Source organism: Lissotriton vulgaris, chromosome 12 (genome assembly GCF_964263255.1).
Source record: "Lissotriton vulgaris chromosome 12, aLisVul1.2, whole genome shotgun sequence".
Classification (NCBI taxonomy): Eukaryota; Metazoa; Chordata; class Amphibia; order Caudata; family Salamandridae; genus Lissotriton; species Lissotriton vulgaris.
The window spans coordinates 164,224,295-164,238,764 of record NC_141700.1 but is presented as its reverse complement, the minus strand read 5'-3'; the positions used below and the strand labels follow the sequence as shown (position 1 = coordinate 164,238,764).

The 14,470-nt window shown below is 46.9% G+C and overlaps 1 protein-coding gene across 2 annotated transcripts in view; it reads left to right on the top strand.

Annotated features, from left to right (window-relative positions):
* The first annotated feature begins 10,557 nt into the window (after positions 1-10,557).
* AMFR (autocrine motility factor receptor) overlaps positions 10,558-14,470 on the top strand; it is a 400,143-nt gene continuing 396,230 nt past the window's right edge. The window contains exon 1 of one of the 2 annotated variants that reach the window (XM_086947689.1): positions 10,558-11,094. In XM_086947689.1, coding sequence (XP_086803815.1) covers positions 10,852-11,094 — 243 coding nt within the window. In that variant the 5' untranslated portion in view covers positions 10,558-10,851. The remainder of the gene's footprint in view (positions 11,095-14,470) is intronic. The other variant, XM_086947688.1, reaches the window with a different exon arrangement.

Genomic DNA, 14,470 nt, shown 5'->3' with positions numbered 1-14,470 from the left:
CCCTGGTCATTGCCGAGACTCAAACGCGGTTCCCCTGCTTCGAAGTCGACCGCGCTAGGCTAAATCCTCACCCCAACATGTCATGTGTGATGAAATACATGAGGTCATAAGCAGTGCAGGTTGGGGCGCAAGTTATAGTTAGCTCTGCAAAGCTTGGCAAATATATTTTAACCCTAATTTCTCAAAAAACTACAGAATGGATATACACCAAATCACAAAAAGTGCAATCTGCCAGCCAAGATCTTGCTTCCTGCCAAATTTGGTGTAATTTGAATCAGCAATTTATATGGTAGTACTGTTTAAATAAGTCTATGGGGAAATTAGCTTTTGGAACCCCCCTTTTTTCTTGGCCTCCGCTTGACGGATCACCCCAAAAATTCCCACGAAGTAGCTGAGCTGAATCTACTTGGAAGATTCATCAAATAGTGCCAAAGTTATTAGCAAGCCAAAAAAAGCGTTGTCTATGGAAAATCTGACCTAACTATAGCTGCCACCAATGGATTATTATATATAAACAATCTTTAGAAAATAAAGAATCTCAAAACTTAAACTTCCTGCTTTCTTGCTGCTGATTTAATGAGACCCATAATAACAGGGCCACTCCAGGGAGAATCTAATGATCTACGGTAAGGCGACACCTCATTTGCTCCTTTCCTTATCACGGGCCTGATGCTTTCTCCCCTTAAGCTGTCTTCTCTCTACACCTCACCCACAACTGTAGATCCACACTAAGGCTTTCCATGGAACCAGAGCATTACACCTGTTGTAAAGAGAACGATGCTCTGTCCTTTTTTATATGAGAATAGAGGTTTGTCCCATTTGAAGTTGCCTGTGTTAAGTATTGACCAGTTTTTATTGATGCTTTTGCTCACTTGATTGGATAGAGCGTTGTAAGTTGTAACACAGGTTAGTGGTGTTTCTCCAGGCTCACTTATTTTGTCTTCCAATAGAGCGTCTCTGGGTTGATTTCTCGCTCTTTTTTGACATTTATTTACAATTTTCGCAGGATAGCCTCGCTGCTTCAGTTTCTTTGTGAGGTCCTCTGCTTGGTTCTTGTAGTCTGCGAGTTCACTGCAGTTTCTCCGTAAGCGGAGATATCGTCCGTATGGGAGGTTTTCCCTGAGTGGACGCAGATGGAAGCTCTCATATCTCAAGAGGTTATCGTTTGCTGTGGGCTTGAAGTGAGTTTTGGTATTCAGGTGCTCTTCTTCCCTACTGATTTCAATGTCCAAAAAGACAATTGTATCTTTGTTGTGGCAATGTGTAAGCCGTAGGTGTGGATCACAGATGTTAATCCAAGTGATGAACTCAGTAAGTATCTCCGGTGGTCCTTCCCAGATTGCTAGGACATCGTCAATATATCTGCGCCAAAACTTGATGTGATTGGCGTAAGGATTGTTGGGTGATAGAATATGTTTTTTCTCAAAATCGTAAACGTACAATCTTTTGATAACAAATATTTGCTGTCTAACTAATCCGCCCATGTTGTTCGTATCATTTTTTCTGCACTTTCATTCACAACCTGCTCCACTGTAACCCAGGTGTCGTAGCACACCCTAGTGTAGTTAGGCCAATCACGGTTGAAACATGTAGACCATCACACATATAAGAGCTACTCTGGTTCTTAATATACCCACATAGTATCTCGCCTCACCCCTTTTTAACATTGTCCAGTTTCTTGTTAATAAAATCTATTTTAAGATAAACCAGGACAATTTTTAACATTTTTTCTGCACTTTCATTCACAACCTGCTCCACTGTAACCCAGGTTTCGTAGCACACCCTAGTGAAGTTAGGCCACTAGGGTGGACCCCGATGATGAAGCATGTCACCACTAGGTTGGTGAGTGAGGGGTTTTTAACAAAAGGATAAATTCTCTCCTTTTGTCATCCTACCACCACATTAGGAATCTCATTCTGACTTTCCCATGATGGTTCTCCTCTCTTTGTTTTTCTAGTTCTTCCACAGGGGAACAGGAGTACACTCTGTTCACCTTCAGTGAACACGATTCCTTGCTCTCTCCCTTGTTAGCATACAATATAAACTTCACAACATGAAACTTGTTCATTAAGTTAACTGCTTGCTGCTGAAATGTCTGTAACTTTACGATCATGAGTTTGTATCCTGGCAGGGCCAAATCATCCTGAGATATGTCAACTCACACGGTGCCACAGTGTATCACAACATAATGGATGTCTTCACCTGGTCTGCCCGCGAAGAGCCACTATCATCGTGTTCACAAAGTGAGCTGGAAAGGGCAAGTTTCAAGCTTGTGTTTAGCAGCTCTGGGCAGCCAAAGTCTAACAATGGAGTTTCCAGTCCCCAAGATGTTGATTACTGCCTCAGCAGCCGTAGCTTTTTATTTTTTGGGGAAGGTAGAGTGTTGGCTCTCGTAGTGTCAGGCTATAAGCACTGACCCCTCCTTGGTTGGCCAGGTGATTCTTAGCTCAAAGCTAAGTCCATTGAAGGCCTGTACCCTCTGATACAAACAAAAAAACTGTAAAAGTTGGCGGTTCTGTAACCTTCCATCCATTTGAGGTTGGAACGGCCTAATGTGGTTGTTGTTGCTCTTTTAATTGCATTCTGCACCTCATCTGCTTGAGCCATTGCCAGTGAATCGTTTACTGCTGCTGTATATGCTGTGTGCAGTGGTTGAAATGGAAATATAGGACACACTATCCGTTAGTACCTGTTTGTTTCTGAGAAATTCTGGTACTCCCCCATTAAAATAGTTGTACTGGGGCTAGATGTTCTAGCACTCTACATTCCAAAGTTTCAGCGCTCCGTTCATCATATCCTTGTGTTTGCTTTACTCGCCCTAAGTTGGCTGGGTATGCCCAGATGTGGGTCCCTTGCTCACTTTGCCACTGGATTCAAGCTAGCCTGGCTGATGAAGGGTGTTACACAGAAACCGGTCCCAGGATGCTTGTTTCCGGTTCAGGGAAAACCTGGCTTGGCAGTTCGGCCTGGACTGTTCCCATGAGTCACAGGGTCAAGACTGATTTGCATATAGCTGGGTCTGAATTGAGGTGGCGAAGTGAGCTAAAGAATGATGATGGATTCAACCCAGATCTGTGACTGGGGGTGAGTGTCTGAATAGCATCAGTGCTCCGTCCATCATATCCTTGTGTTTGCTTTGCTCGCCCTAAGTTGGCTGGGTATGCCCAGATGTGGGTCCCTTGCTCACTTTGCCACTGGATTCAAGCTAGCCTGGCTGATGAAGGGTGTTACACAGAAACCGGTCCCAGGATGCTTGTTTTCGGTTCAGGGAAGACCTGGCTTCGCAGTTCGGGCTGGACTGTTCCCATGAGGCACAGGGTCAAGACTGATTTGCATATAGCTGGGTCTGAACTGAGGTGGCGAAGTGAGCTAAAGAATGATGATGGATTCAACCCAGATCTGTGACTGGGGGTGCGTGCCTGAAAAGTTTCAGAGCTCCGTCCATCATATCCTTGTGTTTGCTTTGTGTGCCCTAAGTTGGCAGGGTATGTCCAGATGTGGGTCCCTTGCTCACATTGCCACAGGATTTAAGCTAGCCTGGTTGATGAAGGGTGTTACCCAGAAACAAGTCCCAGGATGCTTGTTTCGGGTTCAGGGAAGACCTAGCTTGGCAGTTTGGGCTGGACTGTTCCCATGAGGCGCAGGGTCAAGACTGATTTGCATATAGATGGATCTGAACTGAGGTGGTGAAGTGAGCTAAAGAATGATGAAGGATTCAACCCAGATCTGTGACTGGGGGTGAGTGTCTGAAAAGTTTCAGCCCTCCTGTCCATCATATCCTTGTGTTTGCTTTGTTCGCCCTAAGTTGGCAGGGTATGCCCAGACGTGGGTCCCTTGCTCACTTTGCCACTGGATTCAAGCTAGCCTGGCTGATGAAGGGTGTTACCCAGAAACTGGTCCCAGGATGCTTGTTTCCGGTTCAGGGAAGACCTGGCTTGGCAGTTTGGGCTGGACTGTTCCCTGAAGGCACAGGGTCAAGACTGATTTGCAAATAGCTGGGTCTGAACCCTTGCTCACTTTGCCACTGGATTCAAGCTAGCTTTGCTGATAAAGGGTGTTACCCAGAAACCGGTTCCAGAATGCTTGTTTTTGGTTCAGGGAAGACCTGGCTTGGCAGTTCGGGATGGACTATTCCCATGAGGCACAGGGTCAAGACTAATTTGCATATAGCTGGGTCTGAACTAAGATGGCAAAGTGAGCTAAAGAATGATGATGGATTCAACCCAGATCTGTGACTGGGGTGAGTGTCTGAAAAGTTTCAGCCCTCCATCCATCATATCCTTGTGTATGCTTTGTTAGCCTTAAGTTGGCAGGGTATGCCCAGACGTGGGTCCCTTGCTCACTTTGCCATTGGATTCAAGCTTAGCCTGGGTGATTAAGGGTGTTACCTAGAAACTGGTCCCAGGATGCTTGTTTCCGGTTCAGGGAAGACCTGGCTTGGCAGTTCGGGCTGGACTGTTCCCATGAGGCACAGGGTCAGACTGATTTGCATATGGACATGTCTGAACTGGGGTGGTGGAGCGAGCTAAAGAATGATGATGGATCAAACCCAGATCAGTTGACTGGGGGTGAGTGTTTGATTTGCTCAAACGCTCCGCCCATCATCCCCTTTGGTATTGCTTTGTTCGCCCTAAGATGGCAGGGTTTACCCAGACGTGGGTCCCTTGCTCACTCTGCCACTGGATTCAAGATAGCCTAGCTGATGAGGGTTATGAACCCGAAATCGGTCCCAGAATGCTTGTTTCCTGTCCATTGAAGATATTGTTTGGTAGTTCGGGCTGGACTGTTCCCATGAGGCACAGGGTCAGACTGATTTGCATATGGCTATGTCTGAAGTAGGGTGGTGGAGTGTGCTAAAGAATGATGATGGATTAAACCCAGATCAGTTGACTTAAGATGAGTGTTTGATTTGCTCAAACTCTCATACCGTCATCCCCTTTGGTATCGGATTGTTCCCATGAGGCACAGGGTCAAGACTGATTTACATTTAGCTGGGTCTGAACTGAGGTGGCGAAGTGAGCTAAAGAATGATAATGAATTCAACCCAGATCTGTGACTGGGGTGAGTGTATGAAAAGTTTCAGTGCTCCGTCCATCATATCCTTGTGTGTGCCCTAAGTTGACAGGGTATGCCCAGACGTGGGTCCCTTGCTCACTTTGCCCTTGGATTCAAGCTAGCCTGGCTAATGAAGGTTGTTACCCAGAAACCGGTCCCAGGATGCATAGTTCCGGTCCAGGGAAGACCTGGCTTGGCAGTTCAGGCTGGACTGTTTCCATGAGGCACAGGGTCAAGACTGATTTGCATATAGCTGGGTCTGAACTGAGGAGGCAAAGTGAGCTAAAGAATGATGATGGATTCAACCCAGATCTGTGACTGGGGGTGACTGTCTGAAAAGTTTCAGTGCTCTGTCCATCATATCCTTGTGTTTGCTTTGCTCACCCTAAGTTGGCTGGGTATGCCCAGACGTGGGTCCCTTGCTCACTTTGCCACTGGATTCAAGCTAGCCTGGCTGATGAAGGGTGTTACCCCGAAACTGGTCCCAGGATGCTTGTTTCCGGTCCAGGGAAGACCTGGCTTGGCAGTTCGGACTGGACTGTTCCCATGAGGCACAGGGTCAAGACTGATTTGCATATAGTTGGGTCCGAACTGAGGTGGCGAAGTGAGCTAAAGAATGATGATGGATTCAACCCAGATCTGTGACTGTGGTGAGTGACTGAAAAGTTTCAGCACTCCCTCAATCATATCCTTGTGTTTGCTTTGTTTGTCCTAAGTTGGTAGGGTTTAAGTTGTCCCACATATACATTCCAACATGTTTTGTTCATAGATTTTTAGTTTGAATGTTTGAATCTTTATTGAAAGTATAATTATAGGAAGTGCTTTGTCAACTATTCTTTACAGAATTGTGTACATCACTCATAACTTGCCTTGTTAATTCAGAGGCAAAGGTACACAAAGGTTTGTAGACGTGGTATACAGCAGTAATGTGCAAGGAACTCTTGTAGGACTTATTATCTTGCCATCTCATGCAGAAGCTTAAGCCCAGTTTTTTAGGTTTTGCCTGGCGAAAAGATGCGCTCTGCGCATCTTTTTCGCGCAGGCGAAAACCTAATGAGAACTGTAGTGTGGGTTTGGGTCGGCCCTCGTCATTTATTGGCTGGCTCCATAAATGGAGCCTAGCCATTGGACGAGGGGCCTGTCCGTCAATGCCGGACCAGATTCGGGGGCGTTCCCGAGATTCTTTGGCTTTTGCCGACGTCACGCGACGTCAGCCGAAAGCTGGGAACGCCCCCGAATCTGGTCCGGCATTGCCGGCACCTCCCTTGCTGCTCGGGACGGGTCTCCTTATTATGCCCAGGTCTGGAGGTGAGTGACCTTCCCCCTCCCTCCCTTTCTCCCCCTCCCTCCCTCCCTTCCTCCCTTACTGCTCGATCCCCGCCCGGGGGTTTCTTCAGCCGGCCGGCCAATCCTAGGGCGGCCGGCCGGAAGTGCCCGCCCCCCGCCGCCCGGGGGAAGAAGGAAGACGGCGGCCCAGAAGAAGTATGGCGGCCCACGCGGGGCTCCCGTGGCCTGCCTGGAGGGAGCCCCGGAAGAAGCGGAGGACGTTGCCGGTCTTCCATGCTGAAGAGGGAGACCGGAGAAGTCAACAGATTGCCGCCGTCGCAAGGAGCCCCCCGGCGGCGGGGGGGGCGGACCGGAGAGCGCGGTGAGCACAGAGCAGGCAGAGCGGGGCAGTGTTGCTGAAGGTTGCAGCAGGATGGTCTGTAGACATTAACGGTCCCGGACATCCCAACCGTGCGCCATAAATTATCGGACAAGAATGCACATAAGTCTTGAATAATGTAAATACATTAATGCATTTAATAATTTAAACATTAAAATGCGGCTGGAATTTGTGGAAAATGCTGTGCTGAGTTGTGGAATGCACTGGGAAACTTTCTAGGGGCTGGGGTCTGGGAGGGAGAGCTGTTGTGTTCTGCATTTATTGTGGGTTGCTGACGGCTCCCACTGACGCCCCTAAATTCGTACCCCCGGAAATACAGGCGGGTTTCCAGGGGGGTGTTCATTGGGTCCTGGATCGTACGGGCTGGGATAGCCCTGGTGCTCGTGGTTCTCATCAGTTTCCACCTATTCATTTATTTACCTTTATAGCGCTGGCATGATCCAAGATGGTGTTAAAGCGCTTTACACAAAGTATAGACGTGATACATGTATAAATGTGCAGCCCTTCAGAAGTGAGGACCCGAAAGCGCACGTATGAGATTTCTACAGCCAGTTGTACAGTGAGGTACAGGACAATGGTATGGTGCAGTCACTGTTGTGCAGGTGCACTGCTTGTGTGTGTGTTTCCGATGAGTTGAGAGCTGTATATAGCCAGGCCGCGTGGTGTCAAGAGAAGGCAGTGTGCAGGCTGTGACCATCCGTTTCATGGGTAGGTGATATTCCATGTGTAATTCGGTCGTGGCGCCCATGTCTCTTAGCAGTGTATTGATGCGATTTCCTCTCTTGGACTTCGGAGAAGTCACATTTTAGGAAGGCAGTCCCACTGTCGACACTGTGTCGAGAGTTGTGGTGCAGCGGCTACGGTAGCACAGGGTGCCGGTTCGATCCGGGACCCTCCGGCGGCAGCTCAGCAACATGTGACTGGGCAATAGCTCACTTAATTTCCACGACGTTCCGCAGTGCCTTGAGACCCGTTACGGGGAGTAGTTCGCGCTTTACAAAGACGGATTTACATTTACATTTTAACCCCGAAACTTCACTACTCACCTTCGGGGAAGCGACCACTCTGTGCCCCATGAGTCACACTGTCAAACTCTTGGTAGCTGCCCTCTGCTGGGGCAGTGCCAGTCTTGGTCTTGTTGCTTGTAGTGTTTATTTTATCTGCTGGCCTCGTGGGCGGCAGTGCCAGCCCGGGCTCTGTCTGTTGTTGGCTGGTTGAGAATATGAGCGTTGCCTTGTGTTATGGCTGAGCCTGGCAGCTGGTGGGGGTAGCTTGCACCTTGAATGCCTGTTATTGGTGGACCTGTTTAATGTGCTTGGAATGCCTGTGCTGGGCGCAGATAAGCCCTCCTTACGTCTCAGCTGCAATCCACGTTTGCTCCTGGAGTAAGCAAAACCCCCTTTCCCCTGGTATAGACGGGACTTTTATGTGCCCGAAGTGCGTCCCTTGGCGCCAGTGTAAACCATGTCTGCCTGTGTGGTTCAAGCACCTGCGAGAGGTGTGGCCTGTGTTTGCCTGCAGAGCGTCTGCCACCTAGGTGTGCCGCTCGAACATTGTGGGACTCCGGTTTGCCCTTGGGTGCCGGTAGGTCTATGCCAACCCATGGGGCGTGTGAAAAAATGATCAGATCGGATCCAAGAGCAGAGGTGAAGGGGTGAAAACCCGTTTGACCGTAATGGTGGATGGGACGTTTGGCCCCTGGCTCGGTATTGGGTTTGTTTCGTGCCCTTGCGGGGCATAGCCCGTTGTTTCCCTACGGGGAAGGGGAAGGTGGTCTATCCGTTCTTGTGGGAAATACTATCCACGTCGCCCCCTGGGGAGATTGATGGTAGAGTCCAGAGTTAGAGATAGTGTTACATATGGCGGAAGTCATTGTAGCTTGTTATCACCTGGCGGCGTCTGTCTCACTCTCCAGTATTCGCGCTATTCTACCTCCTTTGCTGCTATCCCAACCATTGCCCTCCGTTGCAGGCGCATGAGCCCGGCGGTGCGTTCACGGCTGCGGTTTGAACGGGTCCGCACAGCTTTGATGACTGCGGCAAAGAATGTGGCACAACCGGATTCTCCGCGTCTCAATCACCTAGCAAGATTCCGTCTGAAATGTGTATTTATTCGGCTGTTTCCTTTGAGAAGCTGAGGCACTCCAGTTTTGAAAGTCTTCAAAAATGTTTTTTTTATTTTCAAAATATTGTGTTCTCTTTCCTAGTACTCCTACCAAATCGCATTCCTCTCCCTTACCCCTTGGACGCCTCTCACTTTTTGTCATATAATTTATTTAAAAGTTTTATAACTGCAAGAGTGTCAGAAAATTTGAATCCCCCACTCAATGGAACGGGGAGGGGGACATGCGTGCGGGCTTGGACTCTTCCCACAGGCAGGCAGCGGAAGGATGGAGGGATGGACACGTGAGCTGATGAATGGATGGATGAACGGCGCATGATTTGATAGATGAGTGGCGGGAAGGATGGGTGAGTGGGTGGGAGGATGAGCGGATGAATAAGCGGGTGGGAGGATAAGCGGATGAATAAGTGGGTGGAAGGATGAACGGATGGATGAGTGGGTGGAAGGATGAGTAGGTGGAAGGATGAACGGATGGATGAGTGGGTGAAAGGATGAGTGGGTGGAAGGATGAGTGGGTGGAAGGATGAGTGGGTGGAAGGATGAGTGGGTGGAAGGATGAGTGGGTGGAAGGATGAGTGGGTGGATGGATGAGTGGGCGGATGGGTGAGTGGGCGGATGGATGAGTGGGCGGATGGATGAGTGGGCGGATGGATGAGTGGGTGGATGGATGGATGAGTAGGTGGAAGGATGAGTGGGTGGATGAGTAGGTGGAAGGATGAGTGGGTGTATGAGTAGGTGGAAGGATGAGCAGGCGGATGAGTGAGAGGATGGATGAGCGGGTGGAAGGATGAGCAGATTGATGAGTGGGCGGATGGATGTGTGAGCGGATGGATGAATAGGTGGAAGGATGAGTGGATGGATGAGTAGGTGGGCAGCTGGAGGGAGGGACGAGGGAGCGGATGTATGATGAGGTCGGCGGGCGCCTGCTTTGATAGATGAGTGGGTACCAGAATGGACAAGTGGGCAGCTGGGTGGGTGAATGAAGAGATTGGCAAGTGCATGCGTAGATAGATGAGCGGGTGGATCAGTGGCTGGGTGTTTAGATGAGTGGTTGAATTTGCTATTGTAAATGACAATGCCATTTATTTATGTTAAAAAAAAACAAATAAAAATAATGTCAAGAGCAATGCCAATAGCTCTAACTTTAACAAAGGCAAAACCATTGCATTGTAAATGCTTGTTAATTCATTCCAAACAATCAACATTGTAGCTAGTTCTGGTCTGTGAGGCTTAAGTCTAGTTAAAACAGATTCCTTTGTTTTGGGAGCTCCACAAACAAAATACCCAGCCACCCTAGTTTAACCTATAAAAATCCAGATTTCATCCACATTTTAAAGCAAGAGGAGGACGGGTGTCAATTTAAAGAAATAGCTTTGTGTTAAGGTAGAGAGGTGCCCTGCGCCGCCTGCTGGCCTTGCTCCACCGTTCCTGCGTGTTTGGAAGATGTGCATCCTTTGATGGCTACGCTATGAGCTATGTGATTAGCGACACTATTGAAACCTTTCACGATACAAACGCAGTAGTTATTTTAAATGCGTTTCTTGTTTTTATCAACTTGTTTTTGTGGTTTTATATTTACTCGTTCGTTTCGTACGCCTTTTATCGCTATATTAGTTTTCTGTTTTTATAATCCTTTATAATTGTTCCCACGGTCCTTCTTAGTTTATTACTCCTCTAGTTTCCCATTTCACTGACTCCTCCCTTCGCCCCTCCTCCTTCTGAAACGAGCAGACACCGCGCGTGATGACGTTACACGTCACTACACAGTTACGGAGGGAGGCCTGGCCTACCATGGATGTCCGCTTGAACTTCCGGTCTGTCAGGTGTTTGTAGTCCCGAGGCTGTCATCGGGGGGCTGAGCCCAGCGTGGCAGTTGCTGCCCTCCTTTTGACCTGTCAGCTGTCCATCACACCCCCAGGTATTTCGGGTGTCTCACTGTAGTCTCCTAATCTGTCGAGAGGCCGCAGACGGCCCGCTCGGGGTCGCGCCACCGGTCCTTGTCCCCGGAGATGCCTTTTCTCTTCCTGGAGCGCTTCCCTTGGCCTAGCCTCCGCACCTACACCTTGCTGAGCGCCCTGCTGCTCGGCGTCAGCTTCTTCAGCGCCTACCGGGGGGTGACCGATCCGCCGAGCCATGGGGAGGAGAGCGAGGAGGCGGTGGAGGACCCCCAGGCAGAGCCCGAACCAGGAGGTGACGGAAGCCTGGCCATGCAACTCGTCTACTACCTGGTCTCTGACAGCCTCTGTGTCTGGGTGAGTCTCCTGTCCTTCCAGCGCCGAAACATCTGAATAAGCCTAGTCTGCCGAGGGCTTCTTTTAATGTTTTCTCCGACTTTCAAAAGTTCCCATAATAGTAAACGTAGACCGGTAATCCCTTGGATGTACCGAACCCCTGACCTCAAACCATGGCACGTTCTCAGAAGTTCTTATTTCATGTAAACTGATTCTGAATGTTTTTGGAGCGTGTCATGGACTATTATAATGTACAAAGTATTCGTCAGTACGTCACAGTTATATACATAATATGGCCTTCCTCATTGTAATGTATCTGTAACATGGACCGCATTCTTGCAGTGTACGCAGTATAATTTCTAACGTTGCCCTACGTGTGGTTTGTATTCTCAACATGCCCCTAATGGATCCTACATCCATCCATTGTTTAGAATATGTACCCTAGGTTTTTGACATTTAAATGGTGTTTCCTCATTCTACTGCCATACTTTGGCGCATGACTTTCATATGAAGCTTCTATTATCTATACCAGATTCTAAATCTGGGAACTCATTGCTAAGACGTTGCAACAGTCAATAACAACACTTGGTGCACAATGTTGCTACATCTTAAAGGCCTTCCAGGACTCTCTGAGGGCGTGCCAGCACAGCGTGGCTTGCCTGCTTTGACAGAAAGCTGAGCTGCAGGATGTGGGGAAGTTGGTTAAGGGTGGCAGGTTGGCTATTTTCTCACATTTGGGACTGTTAGAAAAGGCTATATTTTATATGGCTTTCCCCATTACCCCAATGCCAAACAGTTGAATGCAGGGGCAGATGATTTCAAGGCCATACCTAACATCAAATTATGGATAGTTAAGAAGTGAATTACGGGGATGTTTTTCACTTCAGAGTTCTGAGTGACATCATAGACATCTCGAGCTTCGCATTTGTTGTCAATTTGATGGCACTCTGAAACTTGAGGTGAAAAACATCCCCATAATTCACTGTTACCCATTTATAATTTCATACAGAATGTGCAACTTGTGACACACTTAGCCGTGTGTTATAAAGAAATGATGTAGCTGCTCAACTGTATTAACTTAATATAGTTGAGTTCTGACGTCACATTGCTTTCTGCCAGAGCCAGCAGCCAAGTTGAAAGGTTGGTCAAGGCACAGAGCATAATTAAAGCAGCAGTTTAAGAAAACGAAACATGTTTTTTTTCTTCTGCTATGTTTTTATAGCTGTACAGTTGCAAACGGAAGATATTTATGACAACATGTTTGTTTTGCACTCCTTGGGTAATTATAGATAAGTTAAAACATTGTTTGCATGTTTCTACACATTCCAAGCTACTGTGCCTTTTTTGTTTAAAAAAACGGACTTCTAAGAAACTGATTCTAATATCGTTTTGCAACAAATATCTAATATCTCTTTTGGTGTGTTTAATTTTGTACTAGAAATTGTTTTTAATCTTCATGCTTGCAAACATGCTTAATCTTTCATATGGAAGAGCTACCTTCCAAGGATTTAAGTGGTTTGTGGGAAGGGTGATGCCGGGACCAGGCATTATAAGTAATAAAGTTCCCCCTGCCACACATGATGTCACCTCGGAGTTCCATAACCTTATGAAGTAACTCTGCTTCAGGCCTCGTTCTTCTACAGTCATGGAACTCATCAATGAATTGCAATATCCATATACTGTACTGCATGGTTTACGTTGTCCCATATATACATTTTAACATGATTTGTTCATAGAATTTTTGTTTGCATGTTTGAATCTTTATTTAAAGTATAGTTATAGGAAGTGCTTTGTCAACTAGTCTTTAGAGACTTGTGTACATCAATTATAAATTGCCTTGTTAATTCAGTGGTAAAGGTATACAAAGGTTTGTAGAAGTGGTATATACAGCAGTAATGTGCCAGAAACTCGTGCAGGGCTTACTACTTTGCCCCCTCATGCAGAAGTTTAAGCCCAGTTTTTTTATTCATTCCAAACAGTCAACATTGTAGCCAGTTCTGGTCTGTGTTGCTTAAGTCTAGTTAGAACAGATTTTTTTTTTGGGGAGCGCGAAAAACTAAATATCCAGCCCTGTTTTAATTTGTGCTTTCGTTTAATAATTAAAAAAAAATCTTTTTGCGAGTGGTCATGTTCTACTTTTTCTTTGCAGGCTTATATATTTCACATTTAGAAGGGAATTATTTTGTATTTTCTTATTACATTAAACTTTTAATTCCTATTGCGTATGCTTGCAGAATTGAATTTAGAAAATAATGCAGGCTAGACAAGACCAGATCTATTGACTTAACCAGTCCTTATTGTTAATTGATGGGTAATTGTTAAATAACAGTTGAAGAGACTAGTGGATAACGAAGGCTGACCTAAAGCTCCTGCATGAACATATATGTATTAGTGTATTTTTTTCTTGGAAAACATGAGCTTTGGGAGACAACAAAGGTTGCACTTAAAAACCACAGGCAGTCATCCACCAGGTTTAGAATGAACAATATCTGGCGCTTTTTTAGCCTATCCCGGTCTTTCTCTTAAATAAGAAATCTTGTGATTCATAGTCTTGTATGTTTTAATAATTTTTATTGGTATTTGTTATCACACAACATAAGTTGAACATGCCTGCTTAACAAAACCCTGAAAAGACCCCCTCCCCCTCCCAACTTTAAACCACATCCCAAACTCTCCTCCTTTATATTCAAAGTCAACAGTTCTATTTAGGCCAGGACCCATTCCACCGTAGGTTATTCCAACGTGTTACATACACTGTAGAGAAGATATCCATCTCTATCTATCGGGCCCAATGCGGTTAGCCTCTTTAGGTATGTGCGATGGCCGGTTATGTAAGTTTGGTCCCCGATATTTCGTACACAATATTCTGATAACATGTTATTCTGGATTCAATATTAAGGTGGAGTAGCTCAGTGCTGCAGCGCAAGGGAAAAAATCAGGATTTCTGTGTGGTTTGAGAGGTGCTATCTATCACAAGATGCCAGGCCTTCTTCCAACCTAATTGGTTCTTTACCTTTCTTCTTGCCTTACTGACTGACTTCACATACACACAAGCCAACAGCAATGACCCCCAGCCCTGGGACAGATAACTCATTCCACTGCACTGTCACGCAACCCAATTGCACAGATGCACACACCTCTGCATGGACTGACACATCACCTTCTGCACAGACATCACACATACTTTTGCAGGCCCACACCTCTAGAGGCAAATAACCCCCTCCCCGCCTGCACAGATCTACATGCACCCTATCAAGATAGACCCATACACTCCCTATTGAAAGACATATACCCACCAGCTGGGCAGAGACAAACACTCCTGCAGACACACAACCCCTATGCAGGCACACACCCATTGCAAACATACACCCTGCACAGACACACACAAACGCTCTAC